General features: G+C 32.3%; 1 protein-coding gene and 2 pseudogenes across 3 annotated transcripts; 2 read left to right on the top strand and 1 right to left on the bottom strand.

The window, feature by feature from the left end:
• LOC146911946 (hydroquinone glucosyltransferase pseudogene) lies at window positions 1–1554 on the top strand (annotated as a pseudogene).
• A 4437-nt stretch (window positions 1555–5991) lies between these two features.
• DRM2 (domains rearranged methyltransferase 2) lies at window positions 5992–16710 on the top strand. Of its 2 annotated transcripts, none has more exons than XM_085718438.1 (15): window positions 5992–6257; window positions 6387–6429; window positions 6540–6582; window positions 7524–7566; window positions 8128–8170; window positions 8278–8320; window positions 9357–9397; window positions 9576–9704; window positions 9876–9975; window positions 10072–10118; window positions 11411–11524; window positions 11671–11770; window positions 12429–12517; window positions 12613–13362; window positions 16134–16710. In XM_085718438.1, exons 7-15 carry the CDS (start codon window positions 9395–9397, stop codon window positions 16566–16568), a joined length of 1767 nt encoding a protein of 588 aa, XP_085574564.1. In that variant the 5' UTR covers window positions 5992–6257; window positions 6387–6429; window positions 6540–6582; window positions 7524–7566; window positions 8128–8170; window positions 8278–8320; window positions 9357–9394; the 3' UTR covers window positions 16569–16710. The 2 variants fall into 2 exon arrangements, with proteins under 2 accessions (XP_085574564.1, XP_085574563.1); XM_085718437.1 differs by having other exon boundaries at window positions 9354–9397.
• Window positions 16711–19446: 2736 nt separating this feature from the next.
• Window positions 19447–22377, bottom strand: LOC146911944 (uncharacterized; annotated as a pseudogene). Its single transcript, XR_015014986.1, has 3 exons — window positions 22205–22377; window positions 20607–20929; window positions 19447–20205 (listed from the first exon to the last, which is right to left on the bottom strand). The product of XR_015014986.1 is annotated as an uncharacterized LOC146911944 (transcript).
• Between the last annotated feature and the right edge of the window lie 1993 nt (window positions 22378–24370).

Here is a 24370-nt window from a genome sequence, read left to right as displayed (position 1 = left end):
ACCAAAAAAGAGAGTTTCAATTAAGAAAACAAAAGAGAGTTATAATACATACATAACTCCTTTATTGATTCCTATAAATTCATCAATATTTTCATAACAATGTAAAATATTAAGTAACAAAAAATGGAGACCAAAACTCACATAGCCTTAGTTACAGTTCCTGTATACAGCCACCTACGTTCAATTCTTGAATTCACCAAAAAATTGGTTCATCTAGACCAAAACATTCATGTCACATGCATTAACCCCACATTTGGTTCTTCAATTTGCAACAATGTCAAATCCCTCTTTGAAACTCTTCCATCAAACATAAACTACATGTTTCTTCCACCAATAAATTTAGAAGACTTACCGAAAGATATTCACCCTGCGATCAAAGTGGAAGCCACTATACACCGTTCTATTCCTTCGATTTATGATGCATTGAACACGTCACATTCTAGTTCAAAACTTGTTGCAGTTATTTCCGATGGTTTAATAAACGAAGTGTTACGATTAACCAAGAAACTCGATATTTTAGCCTACTCATATTTTCCTTCCACAACCATGTTACTATCGCTTTGTTTGCATTCTTCAAATCTAGACAAAACAATTTCTTCCACAAATAAAGACCTATTAGAACCGTTAGAGGTTCCTGGTTGCATACCGATTCATAGTACTGATCTCCCGGACCCTATGCTTGATCGATCAAGTGAAGCGTACAAGATTTTTCTTGAAGCTAATGATAGATTCTATTTAGCTGATGGTATATTGGTTAATAGTTTTCTTGCGCTTGAAGAAACTACCATAAGAGCCTTGCAAGAAAAAGAGGATGAAGGAATTCCTTCTATTTACCCAATTGGCCCTTTTGTGCAAAATGTGTCATGTGATAATGGAAGTGATTTTGAATATTTGAGATTTTTGGACAAGCAAGAAAGAAAATCTGTTTTGTATGTTTCATTTGGAAGTGGTGGAACACTTTTTCATGAACAAATAATTGAGCTTGCATTTGGATTGGAATTGAGTGGCCAAAACTTTATATGGGTTTTAAGGCCACCAAATAAACACGGTGTTATTGATGATCTTGATAGTGGTGAATATGAGGATGATATTCTTTTTAATTTTTTACCAAATGAGTTTTTGGAAAGAACAAAAGGGAAAGGTTTGGTAGTTCCATATTGGGCACCACAAATTGAAATTCTTGGTCATAGTTCAATTGGTGGATTTTTAACTCATTGTGGTTGGAATTCAACACTTGAAAGTGTTGTAAATGGAATTCCAATAATAGCATGGCCACTCTTTGCTGAACAAAAGATGAACGCAGCTCTATTAAGTGATGGTTTGAAAGTGGCTATTAGGCCTAAAGTTAATGAGAATGGTATAGTGGAAAGAGAAGAGATAGCTGAGGTTGTAAAGAATTTAATGGTTGGTGAAGAAGGAAAGGAAATTCAACAAAGAATGGAAAAGTTGAAAAGTAATGCTATTGATGCTTTAAAGGAAAATGGATCTTCAACAGTGACTCTTACACATTTGGCATTAAAATGGGAAAGTTTGGGGTCACATCTAGGAACTTAAAGTGAAAGTAGGTTCATAAATTATCTTAAACATAATTTATTTAGCATTTTGTGCTGACACATATGATGATATGAATGATCATCATTCATTGTTTTTTAATATATTATTCTTAAGTTTGGCATTCTAGGTTATTAAATGTAATGTTCTCTTTAAGGAGAAATCAATCAATCAATAAGGAAATAATTTTTTAATTTATTGTTTTCTTGTATTCTTCCTTATGGTGAGGGACGGATCTATTTAAGGATCATGTATGGCTAAAGCCCCACTTCCAACTTTCTTACTCCCTCCGTTTCAAAATGAGTGTCGCTTTAGCCAAAAAAAATTGTTTCAAAATGAGTGTCGCTTTCAGTTTCCAATGCAATAATAACTTTTTCTTTTCAATTGTACCCTCCAATTAATACTCTGCACACTACTTCCAAAGTATTACTTTTAAAACTAACCAATAGTTAATAAGGATAATTTGGTAAAATAATCATTCTCTTTCTCTTAATCATTGCATTTCTTAATATGTGTGTAAACACCTAAAACGACACTCATTTTGAAACGGAGGGAGTATTTTTTTATATATTATAAATAGCGGTAATAGTGATTTTGGTTCTTGAATTTGTAAAAAGTAGTCACAATAGTCTTTTAATGTATTAAAATTCTAAAATAATCTATGATTTTGTACTTCGGTAGTCAAAATAGTCCATAAAATTATAATAAGTAAGTATATTAAAGGACTAATATGACAATATTAACGAAGTATTTAAATGTTAAGGACTATTTTGACGAACGAAGTGTACAATTAAAGATTATTTTAGCCCCACATGTATCAAATGTCTGGATCTGTCCTTGCTTATGGTTATACTTTTTATATTAAAGGTGGATCAGTTACTAACATCAACAGTTGCTGCATAAGTTTGGTCAATCATATTTGCGGCAATCTATTCTCATTGAGGAATTTCATAAGGTTTTTGTCTTATGACTTAGTCTGAAATAAATTGAGACGATGCACATGTAGTATACTTACTACTAATAAATTGAGACCATGCACATGTAGTATACTTACTACTAATCTTTGTAATAGTAGTAGTCTAAAAACAGTTTTAAGGGTGAATAAAGGCTCATTTGTCCACAAATTATGAAGATGTCTACTAAATTTAATTTTGCATGTTTTTTATTTATTTTGACAGAATGAATGTTTTTTATGAAGGTCAAAATTAAGAAAAATATGCATAATTACAAAGAAAAATGAAGTTATAGATGAGTTTAACAAAAGCTTCACTAATTTTTAGCAAACTAAATTCTAACTTTGTTAGACTCGTTTAAATAAATGAATAGGTCCGAATCATTTATCTATTTTCACAAGTCAAACTCATGCTTGAAGTATTCAACTTAGATAATTCAAATATTCAATGACACATTGAACTGACACCAAAAGTATCACGTTGTACTCATGTATTTGATGTCGTATATTTCAGTACAATATTGATCAAATATACGAGATATGCACATGAATCTGCTAACCAATTTTTAGCCACATGCATATATGCACACGAAAAGTTTCGTAAAACAAAAAATAACACATAGTTTTTGTTTTAATAGAGAGATATAGGAGTAATAATAAAAACTTAGGACAATGTTATCTAAGGGTTTGAACCAGATACTCTCCACTTCTTTGCATTTAAAGTGTGTCACTAATCTATTTGACAAAAAAAACTGTTCAAGATGCAAAATGTGCGAAATATATAAAGAAAATCGGCCACTAATTCATTTGATGGACAAATTTGTAAACAATAAGGTTGTCTGAGTTCAAATCACTAATGTTATTGAAGAGATAAATATAAATACATTTGTAAATAATACTCTATATCTAAAGTCTTCTCCACTTTAGATTGCGACACCATCATCTCATTAAAAAAAATCCATAAAAAAGTAACTAAACGAAAATCCACTAATTAATCCCCAAGCACAATCATATACTGGCAACCATTATCAGATGATCATACATTAAATATTTATCTTTGTTAGTCCATTTTTTTCAAGCCATTTATGTTGCAATTTTTGTTGATGTGTGAATTTGTGATACACGTGCAATTCATGTACAAGAGTTATAGCATATATTGCCTTATACCATATCTTTTACATTCTTAGTTCCATATAATATAAGATAATAAACATGATTAAATATGTAAATATAACATACACTATCCTCCTCAAAAAAAAAAATATTACGCAATCCTATTTCACTATAGAACAAAAATTTAAATTTGAATACTGTACATAAGACTTAACTAAATGGTGTGTCATGTTTGAACTCAGATTCTTTCAATATGTGTGAGCTTATGATAATGTTTATCATTTTGTCTACAAACAATTTTTATTTTAAAAACAATTATAAGAAAGTAAAATATGACTGTTTTTGATAAAAATACAACCATTAAACTTCTTTTTTTGTTCTTTCAAGTAGCATAAAACTTTTCAATTTTATTTAAAATTCCACCTATAACTGCAACTGATTTCTCGATAGGACTTACATTAAATGTACAATTTAGAACTTACATTGCATGTACAATCTTCATATGTCCCACTACAGTTTTTAAGAACCTTTATGTCATTCTAGATTGATCAAAATTAGATCATAATTTTTGTCATCAATCTATTCACATTGAATATGACATCATACTCACCGATTAGAAGAGTCCTTCTCATGTTCTTTTCTTACCTTTAATTATTCTATTTAACACAACCCAAAGGGTGAAAACCACAACTCATAACATAAATTCTAAAGCATTCATGCAATAAAAATTGATAACATACTTCCAATTTTTAAGATGATCTAAAAGTGTTAATAAGACTTCAATCACATTTCACTATATTACTGTCGTACATTTTTTTTAAATAACATGATATTATTATATGATAAATATGATTAAATACTACCAATATTAGATTGATTGAAGTCGTGTGAGATTTGAATTCTTCAAGCAAATGGTTGAGGTTTCGATCATATTGACTCTTACGTACGTTGAATGATTTGAGTTACATAAGGCAAATATTGAGTTGGGAGTCGAGAGTTCCCTTTGTGTACCCAAAATTTTTTTCGAAGAAGATTAATTATTGATAAACGGCAACGTGTTTAACGAAAACGAAAGCTTCGTTATGATAACTTTTAAAATTACATTAAGTATATAAAAAAATTTAGATATATTATTTAAACATAATAATTAAAATTACTTTAAATTATTGTTTTTTTTACAAGAACTTTAAATTATTGTCTGTGAGTAATATAAAAGTTTTTTAAGAAAAAATTTAATATATATTTGACTACTTTTTTAATATATAAGTGTGAAACTAACCCGTGATAGAATATTATTAAACTTATTGACTCGTTTTATACAAATAATATGCAAAGAGTAATGATATTTTGACAACCATTTGATGACAACTTTTGTGACAACCTTACTTTCCTTTATTCTCATTGGTCAAAAACAATAGAGAGAAAAAGGAAGAGAGAGGATAAGTACATCATGTGAGTATGGGAGATAAAGTTGTACAAAAGTTGTCATAAAATGGTTGTACAAATATCATTTCTCATATGCAAACAATCTGGTAAAAACGCGTTTTAGTTTTTAGCGTCAATGAACTTGTTCAAAAGATAAGAGATTTGTGTATTTTCTACATTATATCAAAATTTAATTATTGACTTTTGCTTATAAAGGAAAAATTCAATTGAGAAAATCGAATCCATCTCAATAAAAGTTTATGTATCTGATCCAAATTTATGAATTCATCGCAGTACTCTGATGACGAGAGGTTGTAAAGAAATTTATGTATTTGACCCAAACTTTAAACCAGATACATCTATTTTTCTTGATCGAACTTTCTTTATATATGAAATAGAATATACTAGTATATAGTACTCCCTCCGTCCCGGTTTAATTGACCTACTTTGGTTTTTCACACAGATTAAGAAAAGTGTATAAATAAAGGGGAAAGTGGAATATATTGTATTGGGAATGATAAAAGTAGTATTATTTAGTGTTATATTGTATTGGGAATGATGAAAGTTGTATTGAAAATTGAAATGAGTCAGTTATTTTGGGACACTTTTTTTTAGAAAATAGGTCAGTTATTCCGAGACGGAGGGAGTAGTAGTATTTTCTTTTGACGAACAACTTTTACCACAATTTTAATTTTTAATTTCCTTACAACCTGTCATCATCACATCACATTACAGCTGTATCCAACTATACTATAGTTTTTATGTCATTTTATATTTATTAACAAATCAAAATTACACACCACTCCAAAAACACAGTCAACAACATTAATTTCTCTTTATCATATCAACATCACACTACAATTTTCAAAAAGGTCATTTATGTCAATTCACATTCATAAAAAGACGAAAAAAGATTCCTCTTATCTTCTCCTACTCTCAGCAAATATGATATCAAATCAATGATATCATACTTGCTAATATCAAACATTATTTTCTCTCTTTTCTTATAACAACTTTTTATCTAAGAAATCAAATATTGAAATCAACGGTTCAGATCTCTCTATCTCAGCGAGTGTGTGAACGTTGCTGAGTTCACTCAGCGCGTGAACAAAACTCGTTCTTCTTCGTCGTCTTCTTCCTCTTCTGATTCACTCTCTCTCATTCTTCGTTTTCTTCTTCGTTTTCATCTTCCTCTCTCGTCAAAACCGTGGAAGAGGTTCGGATTCTTTTTATTTTTTTATTTTTTTTTTATTATTTGTTGTTAATTTCGTTTAATTGTTGCTTAATCGATGAATTTTACTTAATTATGCGATTTTTTTTGTATTTTTTTTCGTGTTTGATGCAGTGGCTGAAGAGCATTTTCGATTTCAGTGGAGATTTTCCCGAAGGTAGAAATTCGTGGAAGCTGTTCTGATTTTTTTTTTTTCATTTTGATTATTCGTTGTTAATTTTGTTGAATTGTTACTTAATTTTGCGATTTTTTTTGTGTTTGATGCAGAGGTGGAAGAGCATTGTTGGTTTCAGTGGAGGTTTTGACGAAGGTAAAATTTAGATTTTGTTGAATGTTAGTTTGGGTATTATTGATTGAAATTTTGTGTTTGAATGCTAGGGTTTAGTGTTTTGTGTTGTGGTTTTGTGATTAGAACTTTAATTCTGATTTTTTTTTTCAAAGTTGAGATGAAAATAAGCTGAAAACAACTTATTGGTTGTGTTTCAGTTTTATATTTTATTTTTCAGAGTTTGAGCTTTTTACTTTACAATTTTCTGTGTTCAGTTTTAGGTGATGTATGGATTAACAGCTTATTTGAAGCTTATAAAATATTAATGATTGATTTTTATCATAATTAGAGCTTATGTATAAGCTATTTCTATTGTGAAAGGTAAAGAGTTCAATTGTTATGATATAAGCTATAAGCAGTTTTCATAAGTTATCTTTTATGAAAATAAGCTGAAGACATCTAATAGACGATGCTTTAAGTTGTTTTCATAAGTTCTCACAAAACTTATACTAGTAGATAAGCTCAAATAAGCCAATCCAAACAGTCCCAATATAAAGGTAAATTGATTTTCTATAAGTTATATGTTGTTTGCATAAGGTGTTTTTGAGAACTTATGAAAATAAACTGAAAACAACTTATTGAAAACGTTTTAAGCTGTTTTCATTAGCTATCTTGGAGAACTTATGAAAATAAGCTGAAAAAAATTTATGGACGATGTTTTAAGTTGTTTTCATAAGTTCTCCTAAACAGTCCCACACAACCTATGCTAATGGATAAACTCAAATTAAGACAATCCAAACAAACCCTTACGGCATGTTTGGATATATGGTTATGATTTCTATCTTTGGTGTTTCAAGGTAAAATGTCAAAAGAAATCCTTGTGTGTGTGGCATGGGGCTTTCTGATCTTTTTTCTTATTGTTTGTTGTTAATTTCGTTTAATTGTTACTTAATTATACAATTTTTTTTTTGTGTTTGATGCAGAGGTGGAAGAACATTGTTGATTTCAGTGGAGATTTTGACGAAGGTAGAATTTAGATTTTATTGAATGTTAATTTGTGTTTTATTGATCCAAATTGTGTTTGTTTGGTTTTGTTAATGATATTTTTTATTTATGGTTTAGTGTTGAGTGTTTCTGTTTTTTAAAATTTTCAGAATTTGAGGTTATGCCTTGTTTGGGTTAACAGCTTATTTGCAGCTTATGAAATTATTTGAAATTTATGTAGAAGCTATATGTTAGTGATAAAAGACAAAAAAAGTTAAATTGTTTTGGTATGAGCTATTAGTTGTGTTCATAAGCTCTCTTGGAGAACTTATGAAAATAAGCTGAAAACAAACAACTTATTGGAATGTTTTAAGTTGTTTTCATAAGTTCTCTCAAACAGTCTCACAAGACTTATGCTTTAGTTGTGTAATTCTGTTTTTTATTTTTACAGATTGAGATTTTTCTTTTTAATTTTTTGTGTTCAGTTTTAGGCTATGTTTGGATTAACAGCTTATTTGCAGATTTTGAGTTTTTTCCTTTTAATCAATGAATTTTACTTAATTCTGCGATTTTTTTTGTATTTTTTTTCCGTGTTTCATGCAGTGGTTGAAGAGCATTATTGATTTCAGTGGAGATTTTTACCAAGGTAGAAATTCGTGGAAGATGTTCTGAATTTTTTTATTTTTGATTATTCAGTGTTAATTTCGTTTAATTATTACATAATTATGCGTTTTTTTTTTGTGTTTGATGCAGAGGTTGAAGAGCATTATTGATTTCAGTTGAGATTTTGACGAAGGTAGAATTTAGATTTTGTTAGAATGTTAGTTTGTGCATTATTGATTGTAATTTTTGATTGTTTGGGTTTGATTTATTTTATTTTATTTATGGTTTAGTGTTTTGTGTTGTGGTTTTGTGATGAGAACTTTAATTCTGATTTTTATTTCGAAGTTGAGATGAAAATAAGCTGAAAACAACTTATTGAGAACATATTTTGAGGGTTTTTGGTTGTGTTTCAGTTTTATATTTTATTTCAGAATTTGAGCTTTTTACTTTATAATTTTCTGTGTTCAGTTTTAGGTGCTGTATGGATTAACAGATTATTTGCAGCTTATAAAATATTAATGAATAATTTTTATCATGATTAGAGCTTATCTATAAGCTACTTCTATTGTAAAAGATAAAATAGAGTTAAATTCTTTTGATATAAGCTATAAGCAGTTTTCATAAGCTATCTTGGAGAGCTTATGAAAATAAGCTGAAAACATCTAATAGACGATGTTTTAAATTGTTTTCATAAGTTCTCACAAAACTTATGCTAGTACATAAGCTCAAATAACAATCCAAACAGTCCCAAAATAAAGTTAAATTGATTTCGTATAAGTTATATGTTGTTTTCATATGCTATCTTAGAGAAATTATGAAAATAAACTGAAAACTACTTATTGACAATGTTTTAAGCTGTTTATATTGGCTATCTTGGAGAACTTATGAAAATAAGCTGAAAAAACTTATGGACAATGTTTTAAGTAGTTCTCATAAGTTCTCCTAAATATTTGTTTAGAACAAATTGTATGAATGTTAAACCATATAAGCTTGTTTTGATTTGATTTTCTTAAATCTTAAATATCAAACGGTAAACTTAATATTAATTATAGTATTTAATCATTGTATAACTAAGTTATTCATGATTTACGAAGTTGAAATGAAGATCGATTTTATTTTTTTATAAATTCTAATCTATGAAGCCCTGTTGAATAAATTGATTTGATTACAATCTCTAACTTCAGTTAGCTTTATCTGATGCTAATCTTCTTGCTTATTTGCTTCAGCAACTCGAAGATCTCTAATTTGCAAAATTTGCGGATAAAAAATGGTATGTTTTTCTTGCTAATTGCAAAATCATATCCACATCCACATATATACTTACAAGTACGACTGTAGTGTGCCTTGGGATACAAGCAAAGTAGCTTTAATTGTTTTTTTTATTTTCTCTCTTGCTTTCCGTATTTGTTTTATATATTTTTGTGATAATTACATAACAATTATTACAGGGTGACTATTCTGGTCTGGAGAGTGATATAGATTGGAACACCGACGATGAGCTTGAGATTGAGAGTTTTCAATCCTCCTGTTCAACTGTTGTTCCCAGTGGACAGACTATCACTGCTGGGTCTGTAGAGGTAAGCTTTTATGCACCTTTTTTTTTGGTTGGAAGTTATCTTTATATTACGAGACTAGGAGACCAATGCATAATCACCTACATCATTGAGAAAAATGCATCTAGAAATAAAATTCTTTACAGGAAATGGAAAATCTTTTAGATGCTGACATATATTTCTCTCTCCCTGAAGCCAAGCTCATTCGCAGGTCCATCTAACACCAAGGTGTTTGACCACTTCATCAGTATGGGATTTCCTGGTGAAGTTGTTTCAAAAGTCATTCAGGAGCACGGTAAAAGCACTGCATTACTGTAGTCTCTATATAAGTATAGATCACTTGATTTTGATTCCTAAAGCTCGCAACTAATACTCCTCTGATGAAATCCAGGTGAGGAGAATGAAGAGAAACTGCTTAATGAGATTCTCACATACTCAGTAAGTTAATATTTCCTTAACATCCACATGAGGAAAGAAAGTTAAAGCTCTAGTTATTCCGAATTAGAGTTGATTCTTATTGTAAGTTATTTTTGTTGTCTTGTGATTGGGCATTGGGGCCGTTTACATGACCTTTAGTGTTCATACCACTGGGCCTTATGATAGAAATAGGCCTGCTGACCCATAACAGAATACCACACTTAAGAAGAATATGGCTAGTCCCAAGATATGGAGTGTATCACAGAAAATGCGGTTAAGAGTGTCGGGCTAACATCTAAGAAGATGCATGAGGTGCGTGAAGAGTGAGGTAAGGAAGTTAGTTATATAAGGAATAATGAGGAGACAAGGGAGTCATCATAAAATTCTGTTATCGGTGAGAGAATTGACCGGTGAGAATGTTTCTCTTCTTACGGAGCCCTTTGTCTAGGCTGGTAGTGACCCTATCAGATCTTCTTTCCTTTCTGTTTCATACTTTAGACTTTAGAGAATGAACTCTTTGATTCTTGAGTTAAGAATTGTAGAGAGAATCTAGCTTTGATTCTTGAGTTTCATTGATTGAATTAATTTCAGTGATTGAGGTTTCTTTATATAGACTCCTCAATAGGTTAGGCTAGCTCTAACTGATTCTCAACTGTTCTAACTAGAAACTAACACAGATAAAGCAGTTAATTAGTTACAAGGTGGAGCTATACAATATGTCATCCCTAGACTAAACTACTGTGCACACCACAAGTGAGGATATTCCAAGTGCAGTGTATGCCAAGACCAGTCTGCATGCTCAACTGGGTGAAGTATTACCTAGTGTGTGAGCTTGGAGCGTAGGTCTTCAAAGTGAGAGTGAGCCAGTGGCTTTGGTACCATAACAAGTTTTTATATTGAGCTTAACTCATCGTTACAAAACCGGCATGTAAGGTGAGGGGTGTCATTCTTTATAAACCCACTCTGGTCAGTCATTATCTTTATTCTATGCGTGACTTAGTTTTTCCAGTACACCCCCTCATGCCCATCACTATTGGGCTTGGTACGTGGATGTAAATTGTGGGTGTTCCGAATCGATAGGCGCTCTGATAGCATGTTAGAGAATGATCTCTTGTTCATTCTGTTAGAAATCAGTCAAAAAAATCTTTAGCTCCTTTCTTCTCCCATTTCACCTCTTTGGTTCTTTTTGACCTCTTTTTAGACTTCTTGCTGACATTTTTAATGCGCTATTTACATGTTTTTCAATTTCGATCGCCAATGCTATTTTCATATTTTCATGTTTTTATAGTATTTATTTATCTTAATATTTGCAGGTTCTTGAAAGTTCTCCTCAGCAGCAACAGCCAGCTGAACTAGATCCCACCTCATCCGAGTGTGCAGGGAGTCCATGGGAGGATTTATCCGAAGATGACTTTTTTTCTGATGAAGTAATCACTACGCATTATGCTTTGATATTCTGTTTTTCAGAGTTTGCTATTTGATTCATATTAACATCATGCTATTTTGTATCTTTAGTGTCATCTACTTGGGTTGTTTATAGTCTTCTAATGGACTGGATTGTTGTTTTTTGCAGGAATTGCCAAAATTCGATTCTACGAATGATGAGACGTTGACGAAACTTGTAAAAATGGGATTTGAAGAGGAGGAGGCTTTAGTGGCCATCGACAGAATAGGTGCGTATTTATTCTTGTATTTGCTTAACTTTTTAATTTTGTAAAAATGTGTTAGATACTGGTTCAGATAATATTAAACACCAATGATAATTCTATGATATTTGGTAGATTATTGGATAATATTATAATACTAGGGGAATGTACGGGATGTAGATATATGGATTACAGCAACAGAAAAGACTTTTCCAAAAGTGTAACTATCATATTTTCTAAACTGCTTCATCTACATCTTATTTTTCTACTAAACTGCTTTTTTTAATATTTTCTCCCACCCCTTGTGCTGCTTGCATTCACTAAACTGCTTGTTTTGAGACGAACAATGTATGTTGTGTTCCGATAGCAGCTCTCTATTTTTTTTACCAAGATTATGACTATTGCTTTTCAAAATACCCAATGTCATATAAGAAACGTGATTAAAAGTGCTTCACCAGATTTTGAAAGTTATTTATTTAAAAGGATGCTTCACATATGAGTTTCATGAATGATAGATGTAAGTTATTTGACTTGCTGAAAAGATTAAATTGAAAGTTACATGACTTTTTGTATATGGCTGTGAAAGTGAAAGTAAGAACTTGCAAATGCAGTAAACAGGCTAATATAGATAGTTGATTGAATCAGATTGTTTCATTGGCCTCACTGTTCTAGTAAATTACTGCAGGTCCAGACTCACTTGAAGCTCTGGTCGATTTTATTGGTGCTGCTCAAGTGGCGAAAGCAGAAAATGCCCTTCTGCCTCCTGAAGATAAGGTAGTAAGTTTATGCATATGTTTTTCTGAATCTTTTTTCCTTACAATCATTTTATGCACCATTCATTTGTTTAATTTGAACTTAATTTTTGATAGCCGGGATGCTCTGGGAATCCAAAGCCGAAAAAGCGCAGTCTCTATGAATATGAAGTTTTGGGAAAGAAAAGGCCGAAGTTAGAGAAGAGAACGCTATGTGAGGACGAGGAAGAGGCGCAAGCTCTTAATTTGCCTAATCCTATGATGGGGTTTGGCATTCCTAATGAGCCCAGTTCTATGATTACACATAGGAGACTACCCGAAAATGCCAGTGGCCCGCCCTATTTCTACTACGAGAATGTGGCGTTGGCACCAAAAGGTGTCTGGCAAACAATCTCAAGGTTTTTATATGACGTGGAACCCGAGTACGTCGACTCAAAGTATTTTTGTGCCGCGGCTCGGAAGCGTGGATATATTCACAATCTCCCAATTGTGAATAGATTCCCTCTTTTACCTCTTCCACCGCGCACCATCCATGATGCATTCCCTTTACTAAGGAGGTGGTGGCCGACATGGGACCCCAGGACAAAGCTTAATTGTTTGCAGACCGTACATGCTAGTGCGAAACTTACCGACAGAATCCGGAAAGCGGTAGAAAGTTGTGATGAGTTCGAGGAACCTTCTGAAACGGTAAAAAAATATGTGTTGGATCAGTGCCGGAAATGGAACCTGGTATGGGTGGGCAAGAATAAAGTTGCCCCTTTAGAGCCCGACGAAGTAGAGATGCTGTTGGGATTCCCTAGGAATCACACAAGGGGTGGTGGAATCAGTAGGACTGACAGATTCAAGTCCCTTGGAAATTCTTTTCAGGTATGAAAACTCTCTCTATGTTTCTGATATGTATTTAGTTTAGAAGCTTAATTAGTTGGTTAGGTTGAGTCAGTTAGTAGAAATGAATAAGGCAGGTGAGGCTTATTTGGTGGTAATTAGAATTGGGAGTGTCTTGGATCTCTCAAATATAAAGGGAATTTGTGTGTTCTTTCTGTTCATCAGTAAGAATGCATCCTTTCTATTCATAATCTAAATCAGTTTTTAATTTGTATCATCCGGTATTAGCCTGGTTGCATTTACTTTCTCTCCCACCATAATAATAATAATAATAATAAAGCCTTTGCAAATATATGCGGGTACAGTAAGTGTTGATAACGACTGAGCAGCGTGGAGACCTTCCGCCCCCACACGCGTCAGGCTGTCCCAGATGTGCATAGCGGTTATAGTGGTTGGGATCGCGGTATGTAAAGCACCGCGTTTCGCGGTTGGAGCGGCCACTACACCCATGAATGGCCAATAGACAGCCACATCCCTTTTTTTAGATCCGCTGCGGGGTTAATTACAGAATTTCGACCCAAAAACCCCGAAATCCTCTATTCTTATACCATGCAACTGTGTAAACCAATTCCCCATCTTTCTTGACTTATTCTACTGCATACACTTGTTTTTTTTCTCTTCTCTGCATCCAAGTTCTTCTATCTGCTCGCAGCTCAATTTGATTTTCTGTTTTGTGCTTATTTTCTTTTCTGTTTTGTGATTTTCTGTTGTGTTCGTCTTTTGTCTTTTTTACTTCTCTGTTTCTATGTTTATGACTGTGCTCTGCCTCTGTTTTTTTTTTGTCTGCTTTACTTCTTTCGAGACTTAACTTGTCTGTTTCCGTGAATTTTGTGTATATTTATAAGAATGTTTTACTCAAGACTTGTGGAATTTATTTCGTGAATTTTGGTACAGTAAGTGTTGATATGCGGGTGCAGTAAGTGTTGATAGCGACTGAGCAAAGCGGAGGCCTTCCGCCCCCACACGCGTCAGGCTGTCCAAGATGTGCATAGCGGTTATAGTGGTTGGGATCGCGGTATGTAAAGCACCGCGTTTCGCGGTTGAAGCGGCCACTACACCCATGAGTGGCCAATAGACAGCCACATCCCTTTTTTTAGATCCGCTGCAGGGTTAATTTGAGAATGTTGACCCAAAAACCCCTAAATCCTCTATTCTTATACCATGCAACTGTGTAAACTAATTCCCCATCGTTCTTGACTTATTCTACTGCATACACTCGTTTTTTTTTTCTCTTCTCTGCATCCAAGTTCTTCTCTCTGCTCACAGCTCAATTTGATTTTCTGTTTTGTATTCTTCTTTTCTCTTTACTTCACTGTTTATCTTCCTTTCTGTTTTGTTTTTCTGTTTTGTGTTCTTTACTTCTTATTTTCTTTTCTGTTTTGTGATTTTCTGTTGTGTTCGTCTTTTGTCTTTTTTACTTCTCTGTTTCTATGTTTATGACTGTGCTCTGACTCTTTTTTTTGTCTGCTTTACTTCTTTAGAGATTTAACTTGTCTGTTTCCATGAATTTTGTGTATATTTATACGAATGTTTTCCTTAAGACTTGTGGATTTTACTTCGTGAATTTTGGTACAGTAAGTGTTGATAGCGACTGAGCAAAGCGGAGGCCTTCCGCCCCCACATGCGTCAGGCTGTCCCAGATGTGCATAGCGGTTATAGTGGTTGGGATCGCGGTATGTAAAGCACCGCGTTTCCCGGTTGGAGCAGCCACTACACCCATGAATGGCCAATAGACAGCCACATCCCTTTTTTTAGATCCGCTGCAGGGTTAATTTGAGAATTTTGACCCAAAAACCCTTAAATCCTCTATTCTTATACCATGCAACTGTGTAAACTAATTCCCCGTCGTTCTTGACTTATTCTACTGCATACACTCGTTTTTTTTTCCTCTTCTCTGCATCCAAGTTCTTCTCTCTGCTCGCAGCTCAATTTGATTTTCTGTTTTGTATTCTTCTTTTCTCTTCTTTACTTCACTGTTTATCTTCCTCTTCCTTTCTGTTTTGATTTTCTGTTTTGTGTTCTTTACTACTTATTTTCTTTTCTGTTTTGTGATTTTCTGTTGTGTTCGTCTTTTGTCTTTTTTACTTCTTTGTTTCTATGTTTGTGACTGCTCTGCCTCTTTTTTTTTTTGTCTGCTTTACTTCTTTAGAGACTTAACTTGTCTGTTTCCGTGAATTTTGTGTAAATTTATAAGTATGTTTTGCTTAAGACTTGTGGATTTTACTTCGTGAATTTTGAGTAATTTATTCCATTTTTTCAACAACTGTGTTTATTAGTATTAATTGTAATGATTCCTAAGTATATCAAATAGCGCTCGCTCCACAATACCACGCCGCTCCAATTTTGGGGTTGGCCGCTCCGCTATTCGGGATTGACAGCTATGGTGTATTGTCATACAGAAATATACTATTGGCTGGAACTATCTCAGAATGTTTTAGGCAAAGTTAATTCGTATTCTGAATAAAGTATAGGAGTTGAGTAAGACCAATAAAATTGAGTAAAAAGTTGAAATAGATTTTGATGCAATGAGTCTCTACAAAGAATTGGATTTAGATACAACAAATCAGTGGCATTTGGGTGTTTTATCTTGTCTTGAGAATAACTTTGTCAAAGTACCAAAAAATATGTCTGATACTATTGTTTTTCCCGATGAAACTTTCCAATAGATTCTGATTGCAAATTATGTAAAAGAAACTTGTCATTCATGTTTTCAGTGTACAATTTTCTTTTCTTAATTGTTCATTTTATTTCAGGTCGACACAGTAGCATATCATCTATCAGTTTTGAAGGAGATGTATCCTAAAGGGGTCAATCTTCTCTCTCTTTTTTCTGGAATTGGTGGTGCAGAGGTGGCTCTGCATAGACTTGGCATCCCTTTAAGGAATGTAGTGTCAGTCGAAAAATCTGAGGTTAACAGGAACATTGTTAGGAGTTGGTGGGAGCAGACCAATCAAAGGGGAAATTTAGTTGATTTTGATGATGTGCAACAGTTAGATGCCGACCGTTTGGAGCGGCTGATGGGCGCATTTGGTGGCTTTGATCTAATTGTTGGTGGAAGCCCTTGTAACAATTTGGCTGGAAGCAACAGGGTTAGCCGGAATGGACTTGAGGGCTCAGAGTCCATCCTATTTTATGAATACTTTAGGATTTTAGACTTAGTGAAGGGTATGGCGCCTAGATTTCGATGAAACTGTCTATAGAAATCTCCTTTCAAGGCTTCATATTCATTCTGAACATTTAGGATCTTATTTAACTTCATAGGCAAACAATTATCATCCCATTTTTGTTGTCGAACAAGTAAAGGCAACAATATAAATAATTTTTTCTCAACATTTTTTATTTCAATTTAGTTATTTGTTTTAGTACTTTATATTTGTGGTTTAGTACATCTGAAAATGATAGATGGATCCACTAGTCAGTCTTTATAATGAAATGTTGTCTGATTCTTGCTTTCAAATAATGTCATATGCTTGTAGTTAATAGTAACTGTCTTCCAGCTTGGTATTTTTCTGTTGCATCTATGGCTAGCTTCTGATCTTAGAATGATCAACTTCTGTCGGTTGCATATCGAGATTGAATGCTAAAGTAGTAAAGTTATAGAACACTACGTGTTTGATCATACAAGGTCAACTATTGAATTTGAACGGATTTATTTTGGTTAAAAGTGATTTGATGCTAAACATGTGTGCTGTTGTTTGGTTCATTTAACACTATCTTGTGAGATAGACCTGAATATTGTTGTTGTGTCGAATTGGATTAGTCTTTTGGATAAATCTTGTCAGATAACAGGGTTATGACTTATAATCTTCTTGTCTAGGCAAATTTGAGAGATAAGTATTTTTTATGACTAGGAATAAACTCTACCGAAATGGAATTTTCAAAAAACAACTTTAGGCTAAGAAGATTATAAGTATAGTTTAATGTTTCTTGTGTGTAACCTTAGTATATTTGGGATGTATCTGTCATATTTGCAGTTCTGTCGAAATTCTGTGGCTGAAGTTAATTCTCTTGTGGATGTAAAATCGAAGTTAGAGATGTTTGTAGTATTAAAAACATGTAGTTTGTGTCTGTCTGTTAGTATTATTCCTTATAAACTTTCACATTGTTTTCCTTTCTTTTATTGTCTGATGAAATGATTTTTATGACAAATAGTGAAAATAAGGTCCCAAATGTCACAATGATCACTTTGTTTCTGTGTTATTTCAGTTGGATTAATTTAAGTCGAAATAAAGAGTGTTAATTAAAGTAAATATCACTTAATATGATTAAGTGTCTGTTTGATTCTGCAGTAGAAAAAATGATTATGTATGAATTGATTTTAGTTAAAAGTGAAATGAATTATCGAATAAAAGTTAAAAGTGAGATGAATGTAAAATGGTTTGTGTTTGTACGCATTTTTGTACAAGTATGTTGAACAATAAATCCTAACTTCACGTAAGAATTAATTATGGAGGGAAAATCATCCAAACTTGTCATAACTAAATGGTTTAGTTGCGACAACATTTTACATGGAATCATGGTTTCAAACTTGGATCACCACATATATGCATCACCACATATCTGCATTTTCAATTTCAATGGCTAAATAAAGAAAGGAAAAAAAAAAAGATTATTCAAGAATAACACGTTCTTGAACTTTTTGACATATATTATGCAAATCATTTGGTAGAATTATTAGCATGCAATATAAATTTGAAAATAAAACATGATTTGACTCTTTTTTCTCGTTAACACGCTAAGCTTCACTTGGCACAAACAAAACAACATGGCCAAAATGTAGATGAAACAAATATCGTAGATAGACCAGAAATCTCCCAATTTTCTATCCAAATACAAATACTTGTTGCATATGAAACAATCTTTGATCTTCTGATAAAATCATCATCACAACTAGGTGCTCCAAATCTTGTTTCTTCGATCCGCCATGAATAACTATAAGCTCATGTATCATCAATTTCATAAAGATATATGTAACGATTCAAGTTCAAGTTTAAACAACTCAACATAACTCACAGAAGGTGTAGCTCAGTAAACGTTTAGATGAGATGATACAAGTATCTTCTAATTTAATCAATGTCATGAGTTTGAATCTAGTCTTAAACATGCAACATTGTTAAAACTCTTAAGGGTGTCCATTTGGGTTCTAGAAAGCTTGAAGATTAGTGTCGACAGTTACGTGTGAAGATACCCGTAGTGCATGGCTAGTCTTTTGCCACCTCCCACACCTAAAAAAACATAGTATTTTTATCTCGTGTACAACTCAAAATACTAACAGAAAATTAGAGCCTGTTTGGAACACTTTTTGTTTTTAGTTTTCAAAATATGTTTTAAAAACTAATTTTAGAAAAAGGATTTCAAGAAGAGAAAAAGAAAAAACTTGTTTGGTAATGTGACTTTTCAAAACTGTTTTAGAAATGAAAAAATCAGAAAATCTATTTGGTGATATAATTTTCAAAAACAGTTTTAAAAAATAGAAAATTAGAAAACTTGTTTGGTAATCAAATTTTTTAAAATCTTTTTTTAAAATTTTTTTTAACCTATTATATTACCTTTTATATAATTGTATTTTTCTTACAATTTTATCCTTAGTTACCAATCAAATTAAATTTCAAATACTATAGTTAAATGTAGAATTTAGTCACAAAATAAATATTTTTTTTAGATACGAAGTCATAATTTGTTCAAGCGATACAAAATTGAAAAATGTGAAACACATAAAAATATTATAACATATTAATGTCGATAACATAAACATCAAATTATCAAACAAAAACAATCATCCGCAAAATAACTAACAAAACTCCATACTCCATATATAAGAAAATCTAAAAAAAGCGTAATTAGTTCGATTAATTATGACGATGTACCCACATCCTATCTCTAAGATGATTCCTATCCATTGCCATCTCAGCTGCACCTTCATCAGATAACCTTGTTAAGTTTTCAACATACGAGCTCATCCCTTCAAGGTTAGGAACCTCGTTCACCGCCTCAAGTTTTCAATATCAGTTATAGTTATAACCTGTCATACTAAGTAACAATAAAACTTAAAAACACGATACTCGATAAGAGGAAAATAAAAGGTTTTATCAATATCAATTCTCAGCAACATCATGTAAATAAACACACAAGCAATTGTTCATCAAATAGAGAAGTAAACAATCATAAGGAACCTATACAAATACTAGATAAGTAGGTCTGATCACTAAAGATGATAAGTATGTCTCATCACTGGAACCTAAACAAATACAGGTTATATCCTTAGAGCCTAAGTACCCATCCACGCTTCCTCTCATTAGGCATGGCGATAAACATTTCCCTCCAATCAGAATCCTTAAACTTTTCCAACGCTTTTCCATAGGAATCATCTGAAATGTCTTCTAGCCCATCGAGAGCAGCCACACACTTGGTAAGAGAACAATCTGAAGTTACACGCGAAGTAGCCTCTGCACTCCTATCCCTTCTTAACCTATCAGCTCTTACCAAAGAAACTTGAGCCCATGCTGCAAGTGCCTCATTCATATGATGTGATGTAGACTCCTTCTTGGATCTCACATGAACCTGTCGCTTTTCACTGCGAGTGATGTGCTCAACTTCATGTAGATCATCATATGAACTATCCTTATCAACATGCACATGATTAGCACTCCCATTCCCATTGTTGATGTATTGATCATCAAGCTCGTTTTCGTCATCTGTGTTTGGTGGGTCTTGGGTAGATGAATGATGAAGTACTCCAGTTGCATTGTTTTTGTTGAATATTATTTCCAGCAACTTGTAATGGTCACACCCTTTCTTTTGAAACTGTGCAGCTTTGGGATGTACCTGAAATGATATATGCATATCATCAATACAATGAGAATAACAGAAAGGTTCCTAAGTAAGAGAATCAATGAAATTAGAAGCAAAGAATGATCAAGATTCATGATTCTAGATAGGCTAAATACAAACAAACACAATATGGAGTGAAGAAATGCAATCTGTATCAATCTCAGAAACACAGTATTTATTTAGAGCAATGAACAAAACTGGGATCAAGAATCAGCAAGAATCCAATATGTACCAAATGATTATATATATACCATATTGGATTTATCATAATTCCAACAAGGGTATTGAAATGTGATACACACACCATGTCACTAATAGAAGCATGAAAAACAATGTAACTACGCAGCAAACATCATATCACCCATTAAAAGTGGTAAAATTCAATTAAGCCATACCTTCAGATAATTTTTCCAGATTCTTCAGTTGCAGTAACAGCGTTTGTTTCAGCATTCCAGCCAAATCCGGTGTTATGCTTCAGTGAATAGAACTCACGATACATGGCTCGCAACCTATGCATCTTTGCCTTTAGTTGATCAGGTTGATACGGTCGATTAGTTATGGTACTCAACTTATACATCATTGAGGACCATGTTCTAGTATGAAACACACCATTTGGCATATTTCCTTTTGTAACTTCATCAACCATTATGTCAATGAAAACTTTCGTTACAAAATCAGGCCAAAGCTTTGTCTCATTAATGTCAACATTAGTTGCCATCTATCATAAAAATACGCATTACAATTTAGAATAAGCATTGATCAATATTTTGCATTGAGTAATATTAGTTCTCATAACAAGTTATGTCCTATAAAAGTAGCACCAGAGAGAGCAAATAAAATCAAGGTAAAAAAGTCTCATAAACAGTAAAAAGTAATGACTAAACTGTAAAAATAGAAGGTAAAAAGTCTCATTACAGAAGCAGCTCAAGCCGAGAAAACACGAATATTTTTGCTCTATCTGTCAGATACAAGACTTGGCACAAAAATAAGGCTACCTAGGTTCAGTCCAGCTTTACTAACAAGACAAGAAGTGGATTCCCCTGTTCTTTACTTGTACAACCCATTTTGGCTAAGCTGTTTGAGCTCAATACTTCAAAGGTGACTAACAGATAATAATTTAATTAAATGCTTATTCAATTAATGGCAATCATTAGAAAACTCGTCTTATTAAAAAATATGTTAAGTCTCTAACACTTCAATACATATGTTAAGTAAGCCAAACAAATATGTAGCCATCTATTAGGGAACAAGCATATCAATGCACACAAGAACTAGAAAAAGGAATATTATGAAAACTTGAGAATGATCTCATTTTATTGATTGTCTATCTGAATGACTGAAAATCAAACTCACGTTCAATTACTTCAGATTTTCAAATTATTTCCGTTGACGAGTTTTGTATCCGGTATCCGTGTGAATATTGAAAGATACAAGTTGATAGAAGTCGTAATTAAATAATGTTTAACATTTTCATGAGTTGATTTCAACTTATATATTTCAACTTATATTCATAATTTCTTAGTTCTTTAATATAGCTTATAAAAACAGCTTATAGCAATTAGAAAAATAATTTAACGTTAATTTCTATTTTGCTATAAAAATAGCTTATGCAAGCTTATAAATTAAATAAGTGCTTATTATAATAAGCACTTATGCTATAAGCTGCAAATAAGTTTTTTTTTATCTAAACAGGAACTTAATCCAGACCTATAAGCTGCAAATATCAATCACATAAGCTGCAAATAAGTTTTTTTTTTATCAAAATGAATCAGAGTTTATCAAACACAACAACGTATAAAAAGCATTACAAATTTCGAATTCTACCGCAATCTTAAATTTACATAGATCTAAAAAACACAAAATCATAGAACGGAAAATCATAGATCTAAAAACACAAAATCAAGTAAAAAAATCGCTATATTAGGTGCAAAATTATGAATCAAAGAACAGAAATTAATTTAAAAATGAAAAACAATTATGTATGAGATGTAACCTGAAAAAACCGCAGAGAAGAAGAAGCACGGTAGAGAAGAAGCGCGGTGGAGAAGAAGAAGCAAGGTGTAGATGGAAGAAAAATCACGGCGGAGATCGGAGAAGAATCGCCGTCGAAATCGCCATTTTCGCTTCTCAGTGTTCTCACGTTAGTTTTTCTGCAGAATGAGGGATAATTTTTGATCCAATTTTTTTTGATAAAAAAATGATAATACCCCTGGACTTCAAACATAATTACAACTATGCCATTGAGAAAAGTGACACTTTTCTCCGTGTTTTCACTTTTCTTATTTTTTACTCTATTTTAAAAACTAAAAACTAAAAACAGAAAAGCAAAACCCATTTTAGCTCTTTCACTTTTTTAGTTTCCAAAACTAAAAAACCCAAAACACTTTTCAAAAATTATATTTTAAAAATAGGTAATCAAACAAGTTTTTAACTTTTTAATTTTTAAAAACTTAAAAAGTGTTTTTAAAAAGTGTTTCAAACAGGCCCTTAGTGTTTGCATTGAATTGAAATACTCATAAACGAGAGCAAAAAATATAATTTGAAAAGGATAAACAATAACAAAATGCACACGTGATTGATTCACCGATGACAAAAATTCGTTTGAGTGATTTTTAGAAACTTATGTTACATCTTTTTTAAATATTTTTGTATATAAATTTATTCTGTATATGTATGCTTGTGTATATATTATCAAATTTAATTACATTAAGCTTTACTTGGTTTATCTCTAGATGAAAATTTGGTTCATTTTAATAGGAAAAGGAAGTAACAAATTGATTTATTTGAAGTGTGGTGGATAAATGGATTGATGTTAACAAAAATGTACTGGAGACACGTTAAATAAAGTAATAAAGACAAATACGTTACGGTACTTTGAGATTTTGCACTTTACTACAAACATAGTATAAGAGTAAAATCAATTTGATTTCCCCATCGAAGCTGGAAGCTACTATTTTCCAGCTTCATGTAATATCAATTTTTAACAGCAAAAGTGATTTACCTTTGAAATTTTTAAACAACTTTGTAATAATTTTAAATCATGTTAACCCATTCACAAAGCACGTATAGGGGACCTCAATGCAAAACCAAAAGAGAAATGATATTTTGACAACCACTTTTTGACAACTTTTGGACAACTTTCTCTCTCATACTCACATAATTTGTTATCCTCTCTCTTCCTTTTTCTCTCTCCATTGTTTTTGACCAATAAGAAGTGAGAAAAACAAGGTTGTCAACAAAGTTGTCATCAAATGGATGTCAACAGCGGCGAAGCTAACATAATTTTTATGAGGAGGCCAAATATAAACAAGAAATATAATATATTTTAAAAAATAATATATTAAACTTAATCAATAAATAAAATAAATTTACAATAATTTTTACTTATATTTAATGAAATGACAACGAAGAAAATAAAATCTGAAAATAAGTCAAATTTATCTATAATTGACATTAAACTAAATAAATTATCAATATTTTATTAATATCATCCCTTTTTAAACCAACAAAATTGTTTGGAGTAGCCAAGTAAAAAAATAATGGGGTAGCTACTTACAAATCTATACTAATTATTGAAGCTTTTTCTCTCTTTTGGGGTAGCCAATGCTACCCCATCCATATGCAAGCATTCGCCCCTTGATGTCAAAATATCATTACTCAAACCAAAATGATTTTGTTTAAATCTTCATGCAAGGTGTTGTTGATCTCAACATGCTAAGGCAGATTTAATAAGATCCTAAATTGGATGAATCAAAATGTAGGTGGTCCAGTAATCTTGCAGCTACCACCACTAACCATGTCCACTGGCAATTTCGAGTCACTTTCTACAATGACATGCGTAAAATCACGTCTCCTGGCTATCTCTAACCACTCATACATGCACCACATCTCAACCTGATGATCATCCTTCTTTCCAACCTTTTGAGCAGAACCCGTTAGACATTGATTGTTAGAGTCTCAAATAAGACCCCCACAGCCTACAAGATTCATTGACTCTTATATGCTCCATCACAATTAAGTTTAACTCAATCTCTTTGTGATCTCTTCCATTTGATACATATAGTGATAAAATGCCTCGCCCTCCTGTCAGGTGAGGTTGCTCGCCCCTATGATGTATCTATTCTTCGATGCCCAAAGGTTCTAACATGTTACCATGAAG

Source organism: Medicago sativa, chromosome 6 (assembly GCF_051527215.1).
Source record: "Medicago sativa cultivar Bolivia chromosome 6, Bolivia_mono, whole genome shotgun sequence".
Lineage (NCBI taxonomy): Eukaryota > Viridiplantae > Streptophyta > Magnoliopsida > Fabales > Fabaceae > Medicago > Medicago sativa.
Note: the sequence above shows the minus strand (reverse complement) of the source record. Positions and strands in the feature narration are given on the sequence as shown.